This window comes from Elephantulus edwardii, unplaced genomic scaffold (genome assembly GCF_000299155.1).
Source record: "Elephantulus edwardii isolate Elephantulus edwardi_28Jun2011 unplaced genomic scaffold, EleEdw1.0 scaffold00053, whole genome shotgun sequence".
Classification (NCBI taxonomy): Eukaryota; Metazoa; Chordata; class Mammalia; order Macroscelidea; family Macroscelididae; genus Elephantulus; species Elephantulus edwardii.
Window position 1 is genome coordinate 12,599,594 of NW_006399803.1, and position 13,468 is coordinate 12,613,061.

Here is a 13,468-nt window from a genome sequence, read left to right on the forward strand (position 1 = left end):
TAAATGGTCCTCCTGATTCCTTCATCCATCCTCCTCCTCTTACTGGCTTCCTTCTCAGCAAGACAGTTGAAATGATCCTATTAATTTATAATCCAAAACATGTTATTCTTTCAGTGGCTCCTCAATCCACTTAATTATAAACTAAAACTCCTTCAGTGATTTTAGTTACAAACTTACAGTCCTAATAGAATTTAGCCCTGCTATTGCCTTGACCCCTTGCCTTGACTCTCTTTATTGCTTAGTAAAACCCAGCCATATTGTCTCCTGTTAACCCCTTCAGCAAACTTAGTCTAACTCAGTAAGAATTGTTAGAATACAGTTGTCCTTAGTATCTTCTTTCTCATTTAAAATGAACATAAGAATGTATAAAAATTATATTTCTGTATCATGTGGTGAAAACACGCAGACCTGTCCAGTAGGTAATGTAAAAATCAGCTTAAGGATAGGTACGTAGGATTGTCTTCATATACGTAAGCAGTTTCTCAGAATAATGTCATGCCTGATTTTCTATGCCTTAGAAGACTCCATCACCAAAAAAGATTCTGTCTAAACCTTTCCACTAAACTGTATTTAATTATCATTTAGTTAATTATCATCTTTGGGAAAAGGCATTAGTTCAAAGTCACATACTGAATTATTAAATTGAAGTGGGTTGTGTACAGATCATGAAAGAACTTGAAGATCTGTCTGAAAATATTGGATTTTATCGGATAGTTAATAATAAAATGTAAGTAAATATAAGGTCAAATGAGCAGCATTTACTCAAGGGCAGTGCTGCTAAAGGCGAGAAGGAGTGGGAGAGAAGGGTTTATGCAAATGAGAGTTTCAAACAGGAAGTAGGAAAAGTGTGATTACTTTGTGGATATTGTGACTTGAACGTCGCAAAACAAGATGTTTTGATTGAATCAAACATAAAATAGCGTGTTAATTTATACTTAGATAACAATCTATTACACAACAAATTGGTTTTACTTAAAACCAAGAGGGAGTTTACAGGGAGTTGCCCTGCTAACCTAAAGCTGGACCCCTCTGGAGGTTTGAATTAATCAGCAACTCTGAGGGAGAAAGATGGTCAGCCTCCTCCTCTACAATTTACAGTCCCCCGGAAATTTGTTGTTGCTGTGTACAATAGAGTCAGAACCCTCTCATAGCTGAACCTCCTAGAGGTTTCCTGAGGCAGTTAATCGTGTGGGAGGAGATTGCCCATCCTTTTCCAGAGGAAAAGCTGGTGGAATTTGAACTATCTGCCTTGGGGATTGCAGTGCGCTTCTTTCCAGTAGGCCACCAGAGATTAAAAAAAAAAAAAATCCAACCCACTCATCTTGTCAAATATGATTTACTTTACCAGAAGCATAATTCTAGCATTTTGTAGATAATCTCTTCCCATTTTTTTTCTTACTTCCCTAAAATGGTCTTTGAATAGATCTGAAACGCAGTCTGTGATTATATCGCACTGTCATGTTCTATGTAGTAGCACAAGTAAATATAACTTAAACATGGTTTCTAGAGAAGATAAAGCTAGAAATAGTGTTTTTTTTTTAATGTTTGTCCAAAACTTTTAAGAACATATGTAACTTTAGGTTTCTTTTAAAAAGATGAAAACATTTTATCTCTCATTTTGTGATTTTCAAAGTGTGTATATATATATATAAATTTTTTTTTCTTGTATTCTTTTTCAGTGTGCACTGGTATGTGAAGGCACAGCCCCAGAAAGTGGGAGTGGAAAAGATAACCTACCTTTTTTGAGTGCAGGTATGTACCTCAATTTTGGATACTGAAATTAGTTTCATATGAACATCAAATTTAATTTTCTACAAATGTAAACTGAAGCTGGCAGCATTCTCATGGACTCATTGGTGAGTACTTAGAAAATGAGTTGGTAATCTTGACAAGCCAGGATGGATTCGGCAGGAAAGGGTAATAACCTCACTTCTTCATTCTCAGTACGTGTGTGTGTGTGTGTGTATAAAATATATATATTTTTAATTGAATCAAACATAAAATATTATGTTAATTTATACTTAGATAACAATATATTATACAATAAATAGACTTTACTTAAAATCAGGAGGGAGTTTACAGGGAGTTGCCCTGCATACCTAATTCCGGAGGCCTCGGGAGGTCTGAATTCATCAGAAATTCTGAGCAAGAAAGATGGTCATACTCCTCCCCTGCAATTTACAACCTATGTACTGTGTTTCTTATAATACTATATTCGAATTTCAACAACATTATTAATTAATGTTATTCAGTAATCACCTTATGTATAAAACTGAGATGGGTAAACAGTTAATAAATGTGATAAAGACATATAAAAATGTATAACTAATCATAAGATAATATAAGTTATAATGGTATAATGGCATCAGGGAGCTCTGGTGGCCTAATAGAAAGAAGCTGTACTGCAATTACTAAGACACACAGTGAGAGGCCACAAGTGGCTCCACGGAAGAAAGATGGACAATCTCCTCCCATGCAATTAACTGCCTCTGAAAACCCACAGAGGGTCAGATCCTTTAGAGGTAGTTAATTGTACAGCAGGTGATTGTCTATCCTACCCCCCCACCTTTCCTGAGCAGTTTGGTGGCCTCGAGCCATGTGCCTTCATAATTGTACCACAGCTTCTTGCCACTAGGCCACCAGAGCTCCCTATAGTCCTAATAATTATGTGACCTTTCAGAAGCAGATTAAGACTTTACTCCAAGCACTTCTGGCTGAGTTTATAGTCAAGTGCTTAACCATTTGTTCTACCCAAATTAAAAGCAAAGTAAATATGATCTAGTCAGTTCTGACATGGAGAAACCCTGTAGGACAGAGTGACACAGTGACTTCAGCAATGGGCTTAATGTGGAGATTGTGAGGATGATGCCAGATAGGCGGGGGGGGGGTTCTTCTTTGACATATAAAGTAGTTATGTATCAGAGCCACGTTGATAGTACCTTATAACACATCATTAGACAGTGTAGAATGACACCTTCTCTATAGTGCCTTTGAGGCTGTAACCTTTACGGAAACAATCTGCCATTTTTTTTCTCGTGGCCAGCATTTGAATTAGCAATTTGAGCACCTACCCACTACTTTCCCAGGGCTACTGCCTCTAGATTATGCTGGTGGTATTCTTTACATGTAAATTTAATAAAACAAAGGTACTGGAATGTAATTAAGGAGGGAAGCTACATTCTATAGTTCATATATACTATATTTAGTGGGATAAATTGTAATAGTTTTCTCCTCTAATGGAGCACGAAGGTGATAGTTTTGGTGGAGTCAGCTTTTATATTTTAACACATTCTTAAGGCCCTTGGTTGATGCCACACTGCAGACACTATACACTTAGTATACACATATTTTCATTGTGCCTTTTTACATTTGGAGGAACCAGTAACAACAAAAACACCAAATTGATTCTTGTTAAATTGGTTCTGACTCATAGCAACACTGTAGAACAGAGTTGAACTGCCCGATAGGACTTCTGAGTCTGTAATTCTTTATAGAGACAAGCTGCCTTATCTTTGTCCTATGTTCTCACTGGCGGGTTTACACTGTAAACCTTTTGATTTAATGGAATTAGCACTCCTATAGGGGGAAAAATAAAAGAAGCTGAATAAAGCCTAAGTTTAGAAAGTGCAAAGCATTTCACCTGAAACAATACTTTTTTAAACATAAGTGTACATTGCCCAAATATAGAATATGTATGACTTTGACCTATCTGTACCTTTCCTTGTCTTTTATTTATTGATCCATATAAATTCAGCAACTTTTGAATAATATGTTATATTCCCGTGTGTGTGTATATTTTAAAAATCTTTAGGCGAAGGGACCTATTACCATTCTTCTCAAGTCTTTATATTAATGTATTAGATGTAACTTGCCAGCCCTGAGTGAGTTATGAAGTGCTTATTGAGTCAGTGGAAAAGAATGTCATATCTCATGGAAGGCCTTCGCTTTTCTATTTATATCTCTAGAGGTTTCATTTATAATTCAAGAAATTCACTTATCTATTATAAGACTAGAAAGAAAAATCTCTTCCTCCCTAGAGTCTCACCCTTTTCATGGTCTGTTCATCTTCCAAGCTGAATGCGTACATAGAGAGTGAAGGGAATTGGGAAAGACAGTACAATGGCAAAGGGGAGGCAAAATGTACATTCTTTTAATAGAGACATTTTAATGTCTTTAAACTCAAACTCACTATTGTCCATTGACTCATACTTGACCCTCTGTTGGGTTTCTGAGGCTGTTAAGACATAACAGGAGGAGACTGACTGTCCTTTTCCCGTGAAGTCCATGATTTGAAATGCAAAGGCACATACACAGCCAGTACCTACTAAGTTACTGTTTTTGTTGTTAAGTACAATTGAATTGGAACCTACCCATAGCTGCCCCTCTAGTCAAGTTTTAGAGGCATTTTAACTGTACTGGAGAAAACTGTCCATCTTTCTCCCACAGAGCAGCTGTAGGATTTCACAACATTCTTTTGAAATTGCAGCACAGCTTCTTACTGATAGGCCAGCTGCTGTCTACTAAGCTACTTGTTATGTTATGTACATGAAGTCGGAATCGACTCATAGCTCACTTTCCAGCAGGTTTTCAGAGGCACTTAATTCCACGGAAGGAGTGCCCATCCTTCTCCCACAGAGCAGCTGGTAGATTTGAACATTACACCTTTGGAATTGCGATGCAACTTCCTATCACTAGCTCCTTTAGTTGTGCTTTAGCTCAAAAGGAAAGCATTTCTTCTGCCTGCAGGAATTTAGGTTATCTGAAAGACGTATTAAGTCATAGTATGTCTTAGAAATGTAAAACATGCTTGGGTTTTTAATCATCAGCTCATCACTGTTTATCTGATTAGGTAAGATAGAAAGTGGTAAGAAATATTAAAACTGTTGCTCAGAATTAGGATGTGGGAGTTAATTTTTAATATCATGAAGTATGCATGATAGAGAGTCAAGTGGTCTAAAAGGTGGAGTTCCCTGTTAAATCACATCTACTGAAGAACCTTTTCTTTTTTTTTTCCTCACATTTTATCAATTTTAAAGAACATTTACAGAGATTTTGGATTTCCATTCATTCATTGTTGCATTTTTCTCCCTGCCCACCCCTCTACCTCCTCAGTTTGCTCTTCGCTTTGAAAAGTAAAAGAAAAATTCCTTTATTGATATACAATCCCTCCACCCTGAGTATACTCTACTATGCAATATTCATTCTGGACTCTTGTCATAACCACAATACTCAATCATAAATTGCTTTTAAACTGTTCTCTCCCTCATTTGTTTCAATGCAGTATACATAATTTATCCATTTTTTCTCAGTCTTACCCCAACCCTGATGTCAGTTCCATTCTACAACAGTGGCACTATGCAGTATTTGTCTTTTTGTGACTAAGATATTTCACTCAGCATAATGTCCTCCAGGGCCACCCATTTTGGATAATATTGCATGAGTTCCTTGTTTTTCAATGTATCATATTTTTCCATTGTGTGAGTATACCAGAGCTTCTCTATCCATTCATTTGTTGATGGGCACTTAGGCTGTTTCCAACTCTTTGCTATTGTGAACAAAGCCGCAATAAACATGAGTGTGCATATATCTGCCTGGGTGGCAATTATGGTTTCTTTAGTAGTAGAGGACTTGTTGTATGAAATGTTATTTCTATTTGAAACTTTTTGAGAAAGTGCCATACAGCCTTCCATAGTGGTTGCACCATTCCCGAGAGCCAACATTATTTTCAATGGAGAAAGATTAAAGGCATTCCCTTTGAGAACAAGAACTAGGCAAGGATGCCCACTATCACCTCTCCTATTCAATATTGTATTAGAAGTCTTAGCAATAGCAATAAGACAAGACAAGGAAATAAGAGGTATCCAAATTGGCGAAGAGGAGGTGAAATTATCCCTGTATGCAGATCATATGATAGTATACTTTGAAAACTCTATAGACTCAGCAAGAAAATTACTGGACATAGTTGACCAATTCAGCAAAGTGGCAGGATACAAGATCAGCCTACAAAATCAATTGGTTTTCTCTACAGTGACAAAGAGAAAACAGAACTAGAGCTCAGAAAAACAATACCCTTCACAATTGCTAATCACAAGATTAAATACCTGAGAGTAAATCTAACCAGAAGCACAAAGGATCTATTCAAAGAAAATTACAAAACATTACTACAAGAAACAAAGAGACACCTGGAGAAGTGGAAGAATATCCCTTGCTCATGGATAGGAAGACTCAATATTTTGAAAATGACAATACTACCAAAGGCAATTTACACATTCAATGCAATCCCCATAAAAATACTAATTCCGTTCTTCAATGAGATAGATAAGCCAATCTCCAATTTCATTTGGAATGGAAAGAGGCCCCAAATAAGCAAAACACTCCTTAAAAAGAGATATAAGGTAGGAGGCATCTCACTCCCTGATTTCAAAACCTACTACACTGCTGTGATGGTCAAGATAACATGGTACTGGTATAATGACAAAGGTATAGAGCAATGGAATAGAATAGAAAATCCAGAAATCCACCCATCTACCACTTGATTTTTGACAAAGAGATGAAATCAGTTAAGTGGGGAAATGACAAATGACAACCCTTTTAACAAATGGTGCTGGCAAAATTGGAAAACTACTTGTAGAAAACGCAAACAAGATCCACACCTCACTCCATACACAAAAACCAACTCAAAATGGATCATGGACCTAGGACTAAAACCAAGGACTATACGTATACTATTCATTAAAGAAAAGCTTGGAAGAACTCTAGAAGTCCTAATCTACAACAGAAAACGTCTTCCAAGCATTCTGAAAACTTTACAACTAGGAGAGGATAAAATAGATGAATTGGACCTTCTAAAAATCAAATCCCTATACACATCTAAAAATTTCTCATATATAGTAAAAAGGAAAGCCACAGACTGGGAAAAAAATATTTGTTAATGACATGTCTGATAAAGGGACTTATATCTAAAATTTATAAAATATTCAAGCACCACAACAAGATAAAGGTAAATAACCCAGTTGAAAAATGGGCACAGGATATGAACAGACACTTCACCAAGGAAGACATTCTGATGGTGAACAAGCACATGAAGAAATGTTCAAAATCCCTAGCTCTAAGAGAGATGCAAATCAAAACAGCTATGAGATATCTTCTCACCCCTGTCAGAATAGCAAAATTTAACAGAACAGCAAACAACAAATGCTGGTGAGGTTGTGGAGAAACTGGAACCCTTATTCACTGTTGATGAAGAACCTTTTCTAAACAATCATGTAAGGGCTCTTGTGTTGTTAATGAAAGCAAGGACTTCAAAGCCTAGGCTTTGCAGTGATGTCACCCTGACAGCCAGGTCAGTCTCTTTGATATTTGGTTCTTATGTATACTGCATTGAAACATGAGTGAGAGAACAGTTTATAAGAGATATAGGAAAGAGTATTATGGTTATCACAAGAGTTCAGAATTAAGGACTATTAATTAATTAATAGTGGAGTGCACTCGGGGTAAGGGGTGGGGGCAGAGATGAAGGATTGTATACCAATGAAGAAATTTTTCTTTTACTTTTCAAAGAGATGAGCGAACTGGGGGGAGGGGGTTCTGGGCAAGGAGAAACATGCAACAATGAGTGAATGGAAATCCAAATTCTCTGTAAATGTTCATTAAAATTAACAAAAAAAATTAATTAAAAAAATTTTTTTAAAAGAGTACCAAATCATCTTGGATGGTCCTTATGTTTCTTTCTCATTTGCCAATGTATGAAATTCCTACAAAGAGTCAAGTGTCTATTGATTAAACAGAAAATTGGAAGTTTCCCCTGAAGATCCTTGAAAGAGAAAACTTGTACCTTCTAAAAAATTATCCTTTGAAAATGATGGGGAGGAGTGTTCTGTTCTGACTCTGAGTTGTCAGAGTCAACTAAAGGCAGTTCTTGCTTTGTTTTGTTTAATTCTATTAGCACAGGCCAGTTTATGCTGTTTTGGTGGGGTCTTTTTTTTTCCTTCTTTCTAGAACTTTTCACCAGAGTATTCATTATAATCAGTTTCATATGTCATGAAATAAATCCCTTTTCATTTCCAATTTTTTTTCTCAGGGATTATCACTTATACATAATATATCCGCTCAAAGATATTGATATCTTAAAAAGTTTTTGTCAAGAGAAAAAAAATATGTTCCTAAATTTCTTAATTCTCTCAATTTTCTCTGTAAAAGCAGTATTCTGCAGAATATCTCAGCCCATGAATTCTTCTATTATTATGCCAAATCTGAGGAACTAATGGGCCCTGTGACAAAGTTTCCTATTATCTTCACATTTTAAGTGAATTTCTCCCTGTCAGCAAGCATTTGTTCTGATACAGCATCTTCCTTGGTTGAATTTCATACTTCTTGACTCATAAAATTGTCCTTTTTATTCTTTAAAGACCACTTTCATGCTGTACATTAACTGCCCTTCATATTCACAGAGGGCATAATCTGACAGGGGTGATTTCTGTTGCTATTTCAATCAGAATCTACCAAAGATGAGAAGAATGTACTGTGACCAATCATCATTTCCATTTTTCCTCTCATTTAAATAATTTATTTGTGTTTGGGGTTTTCTTTTGTTTTTGCTTTACAGATAAGCCAAATCTTTTCTTAAAATAAGCCATTATATCATCAGTTATTTTTCCAAAATTAGGGCTAAATAATTTACTACTGTTGCTTTGAAAAAGATGTTTCATTTAAGCTGTAGAAGGAAAAAACTCAGTTGTTTTTTTATCTCCAGGGCCAGAATACAATAGAAACTCAATAAATGCATGTCAAATAGCTGATAGCAACTGAATCTTATCACATCATTTATATTTTAAGCAACAGAAAACAGCATTGTTTTTCTCTCCATGAAAAAGATGTTCAAATTGAACTATTTTAAATTTACATTAAAATGATTGATTGTGTTCCTTCAAGATATTTATTGAATTTCTCATTTTATAATTTTCTATATCACATGCAAACCAGATTCTGCTAAAAATTATCCTGGAGTAGCATGTCAGCAAAGAACTGCCAGATGTGTAGGCTGGGTTTAGAAGAAGCCTTGGTACTAGGGATATTATAGCTAATGTTAGATGGATCTTGGCTGAAAGATCCAGAGGAATGTCTATCTGTGTTTTATTGACTATGCAAAGACATTTGACTGTGTGGATTATAATAAATTGTGGCTGACTCTGAGAAGAATGGGAATCTCAGGACATTTGATTGTTTTTTATGGAAAACCTGTACTTGAATCAGGAGCATTCGTCAAAACAGAGCAAGGAGATACTGCATGATTCAAAATTGGGAAAGATGTATGCCAGGTTTGTATTCTGGTTCCATACTTTTCAATCTATATGCAGAACTGATCATCCGCAAGACTGGGCTGTATGAGGAGAAATGTGACATCAAGATTGGAGGAAGACTCATCAAGAACCTGCATTATGCAGATGGAACAACCTTGCTTGCTGAAACTGAAGAGGACCTGAAGTACTTGCTGCAGAAGATCAAGTACTGCAGCCTTCAATATGGATTGAATCTCAAAATCAAGAAAATGAAGATTCTCACCAATGGGCCAAAGAGACAGATTGCATTGGGAAAGTCAACTGTCAAGAGACCTCACCAGAGTACTGAGAGCAATGACATCAATCTGAAGACTAAGGTGTGCCTGATCTGGGCCCTAGTCTTGACAGTTGTTACTATATGTCAGAGAGCTGGACAATGACTAGGGATGATAGGAAGAGAATTGATGCCTTTGAGCTGTGGTACTAGAAAAGAGTGTTGGATATACCATGAACTGCTAGGAGAACAAATAGGTTCATCTTAGAGAAGGTGAAAGAAACCAGGCTGCTCCTCGGAGGCAAAGATTATAAAGCTTTATCTTACATACTTTGGGAATGTTACATGGAGGGACCAGTCCATAGAGAGGGACATCATGCTTGCGAGGGTAGAGGGACAGGGTTGGAGAGCAAGACCCTAGATGAGATGGATTGATTTGGTCACTGAGGCAATGGGGTAGGTGTGATAGATAGGATAAAGTTGTCACAGGATAGAGAAGGGTTTTGGGCTATTGTACATAGCGTTACTGTGAGTTGCAAGCAACTTGATGGCTCATAACAGCAACCACAAACATACCTTATCTAATGACACATATTTTAAATGTCATTAGAAATACTGAGATAAATATCTAGATCCTGTTCTGTACTAGGGAGTGCTGGTGGCTTAGTGGCAAGAAGCTACAGTGCAATTTGTGGTTCCAGGCCATAAGCTGCTCTGCTGAAGGATAGGAAATCTCCTCCTGTGCACTTAACTGCCTCTGAAACACCGCCTCTTCCCCCCCGAGTGTCAGCTGTGAATTCGTTCAGACTCCACAGTACAGAACAACAACATTCTTTCATTACAACCCTCATTCAATGCAATTCGAGATACTTTTAAGAATTGTCAAAAATACTCTTTATGCTCACTTTCTTTCAGATTAATTCAAACCAAAATGAAAATTCCTAGATACTTTCTCCTTTCTTAAAATCCATACTTATTCTATGGCATTTTCAAGTGTCAAATGACATAATTTTTTTACTTTTTTTAATTGAGATTTTAATGAAAGTTTACAGAGACTTTGGATTTCCATTCACTCATTGTTGCAAATTTTCCTCCCTGCTCACCCCTCTTCCTCAGGTACCCCTCCAGTCCACATAACCATGCAGCTTTTTTTTTTTTTACTATGCAGCTCTTATTCTAAACTTTTGTCATGAAGATAATACCCAATCATATGTTGTTGTGGTTAAGTGAGTTTGAGTCATAGACAACTCATTGCAACCCGATGAACAAAAGACCTGAACACTTGTATAACTTTCATCATTTCTCTAAGTTCGTAGAGTTTCCAGAAGCAAGCAATATCAGAAGTGGATGATGCCACTCCTGCTTCCAAGTTTCTTTTAATCCAGGAGCACCACCAAACACTGTCTACCTTGGATAACTGTTATCACATTTGACACATCAGTGTCATAGTGTTTAGCATCACAGCAACCAGGAGTTACTTCTCTACAGCAAATGGATAGACCAGCACTATACCACTTAGAAGAATGTTTGACCAAAAACAATTAAAATCATGCCTGAGGGGCAGGCTCGAGTGCCCAACCAAATTAAAAAAAAACCACAAGGCATGATTTAAATCCAGGAGCTTCTTCCTTCCACATTCCTCCATAATCAAACTTTCCCATTGGCTCTCACCACCCAAAAGTGCCCTTCTGAGAGCATTCTGTTGCTTTCTCAATCTCCAACTGAATTTGAAAACTGAGGCATGGGTTTTTTTTTTTTGTTTTTTGTTTTTTTTGGGTTTTTTTTATAATTATATTTTATTAATTTTCATAAACATTTGCAGAGATTTTGGGTTTCCATTCATTCATTGTTGCACTATTCTCTCTACCCTCCTCCCAGTTTGTTCTTGTCCAAATGCCACAGTGCTTGTCAAAGCCAGTTCTGATTAATCTTCTTTGTTAGTGTGTCCTCTGCCATTCCCTATCACTCCTCCCTGAGAGAGACTTCACCCTGAGTCATAAGGAAAAGGGGATGGCGTATTCTCTTAGCTACTTCCTGCTGAAAAGGGACGCTGTGGGTTTCAGGGTGAAGATCTTCTCTCACTACTCTAAAGGGCCCCTTTGGCAGTAGGAAACACATAGACTATTATGGAGATTGATTCTGGAATTTAGATGCACTCTTATTGATTGTGCTTGGCCGTACATGTTCATATCCTTGAAGATGTATCATGGGGGTGTTGCAACCTAGAAGACACAAATTTGACTAACAAGTTATAAGTACATGAGTCCAAAAATTATGGGAAAGTAAAAGAAAAGATTCTTTCATTGTTTTACAAACCCTCCCCCAGGTCCCCTCCACCATGTAGCCCTCGCTCTAGTCTCCTGTGATGACCGAAATACCTAGTTATATATCTCTTTTAAACAGTTTTCTCCCTCCTCTGTTTCAGTGCAGTATACATTATTGAACCCATCTTACTCAGTCTCTCCCCAACCCCAAGGACAGTCCCATTCTACAACAGTGGCATCATGTAATATTTGTCCCTTTGTGACTGGGATATTTCACTCAGCATAATGTTCTCCAGAGTCAACCATTTTGAATAATACTGCATGAGTTCCTTGTTTTTTAATGCAGCATAGTATTCCATTGTGTGAATATACCACAGCTTCTCTAGCCATTCGTTTGTTGATGGGCACTTAGGTTGTTTCCAACTCCTTGCTATTGTGAACAAAGCTGCAATAAACATGGGTGTGCATATATCTGCTTGGATGTCAGCTATGGTCTCTTCAGGGTATATTCCCAGGAGTGGAATTGCTGGGTCAAATGGTATCTCTATTTGCAACTTTTTGAGAAAGCGCCATACTGCTTTCCACAGGGGTTGCACCATTTTACACTCCCACCAACAGTGAATCAGGGTTCCAGTTTCTCCACAACCTCGCCAGCATTTGTTGCTTGCTGTTCTGTTAAATTTTGCTATTTTGACTGGGGTGAAATGATATCTCATAGTTGTTTTAATTTGCATCTCTCTTAGGGCTAGGGATTTTGAGCATTTCTTCATGTGTTGAGACATGGTTTAAACTCCACGAGCTATCTTATCATATATTCCTTTTAAACAATTCTGTCCTTTATCTATTTCAATGAATTGTACATTATTTATCCCTTCTTTCCTTAGTTTCCCCTCAACACCCATGTGAGTCTCGTTTTACAACAGCAGTATTATGTAGTACTTGTCTTTTTGTGCCTGAGATATTTCAACATTAATGTCCTCTGTGGTCACACATTTTGTATATTTCTTGAGTTCTTTGTTTTTCAATGTTGCATAGCCCTTGTGTGAACATACCATAGCTTCTCTATCCATTCATTTGTTGATGGACACTTAGGTTGTTTCTAAATCTTTACTATTATGAACAAAGCAGCAATAAATATTGGTGTGCTTATATCTGCTTGGGTGGCAGTTCTGGTTTTTTTAGGGTATATTCCGACTCATTGAATGGCTGGGTCAAATGGTATTTGGAAATAGACCAACTTATTGAGAAAGTGCCATACTGCCTTCCATAGTGGTTGCAGCATTTTATACTGCCACCCACAGTGAATAAGACTTCCAATTTTTCCACAATCTCATCAGCATTTGTTGTTTGCTGCTCTGTTCAATTTTGCTATTTTTCCTGGGGTAAATTGATATCTCATAGTTTTGATTTGCATCTTTCTTAGAGCTAGGGATTTTGAATATTTCTTCATGTGCTCACCATCAGAATGTCTTCTTTGGTGAAGTGTTTGTTCATATCCTGTGCTCATTTTGCAATTGGGTTGTTTACCTTTATCTTGTGGGGTGTGGAGTATTCTATAAATTCCAGATATAAGTCCCTTATCAGACATGTCATTACCAAATATTTTCCCCCAGTCTGTGGCTTTCCTTTTTACCCTGTTGGAGAAGGTTTTG

General features: G+C 37.0%; 1 protein-coding gene across 1 annotated transcript in view; it reads left to right on the top strand.

Moving 5' to 3' along the window:
• Positions 1-13,468, top strand: part of INPP4B (inositol polyphosphate-4-phosphatase, type II, 105kDa) — a 702,969-nt gene that overhangs the window by 324,777 nt on the left and 364,724 nt on the right. The window contains exon 8 of the mRNA XM_006887014.1: positions 1,680-1,752. Within this exon, the coding sequence (XP_006887076.1) occupies positions 1,680-1,752 (73 nt within the window). The remainder of the gene's footprint in view (positions 1-1,679; positions 1,753-13,468) is intronic.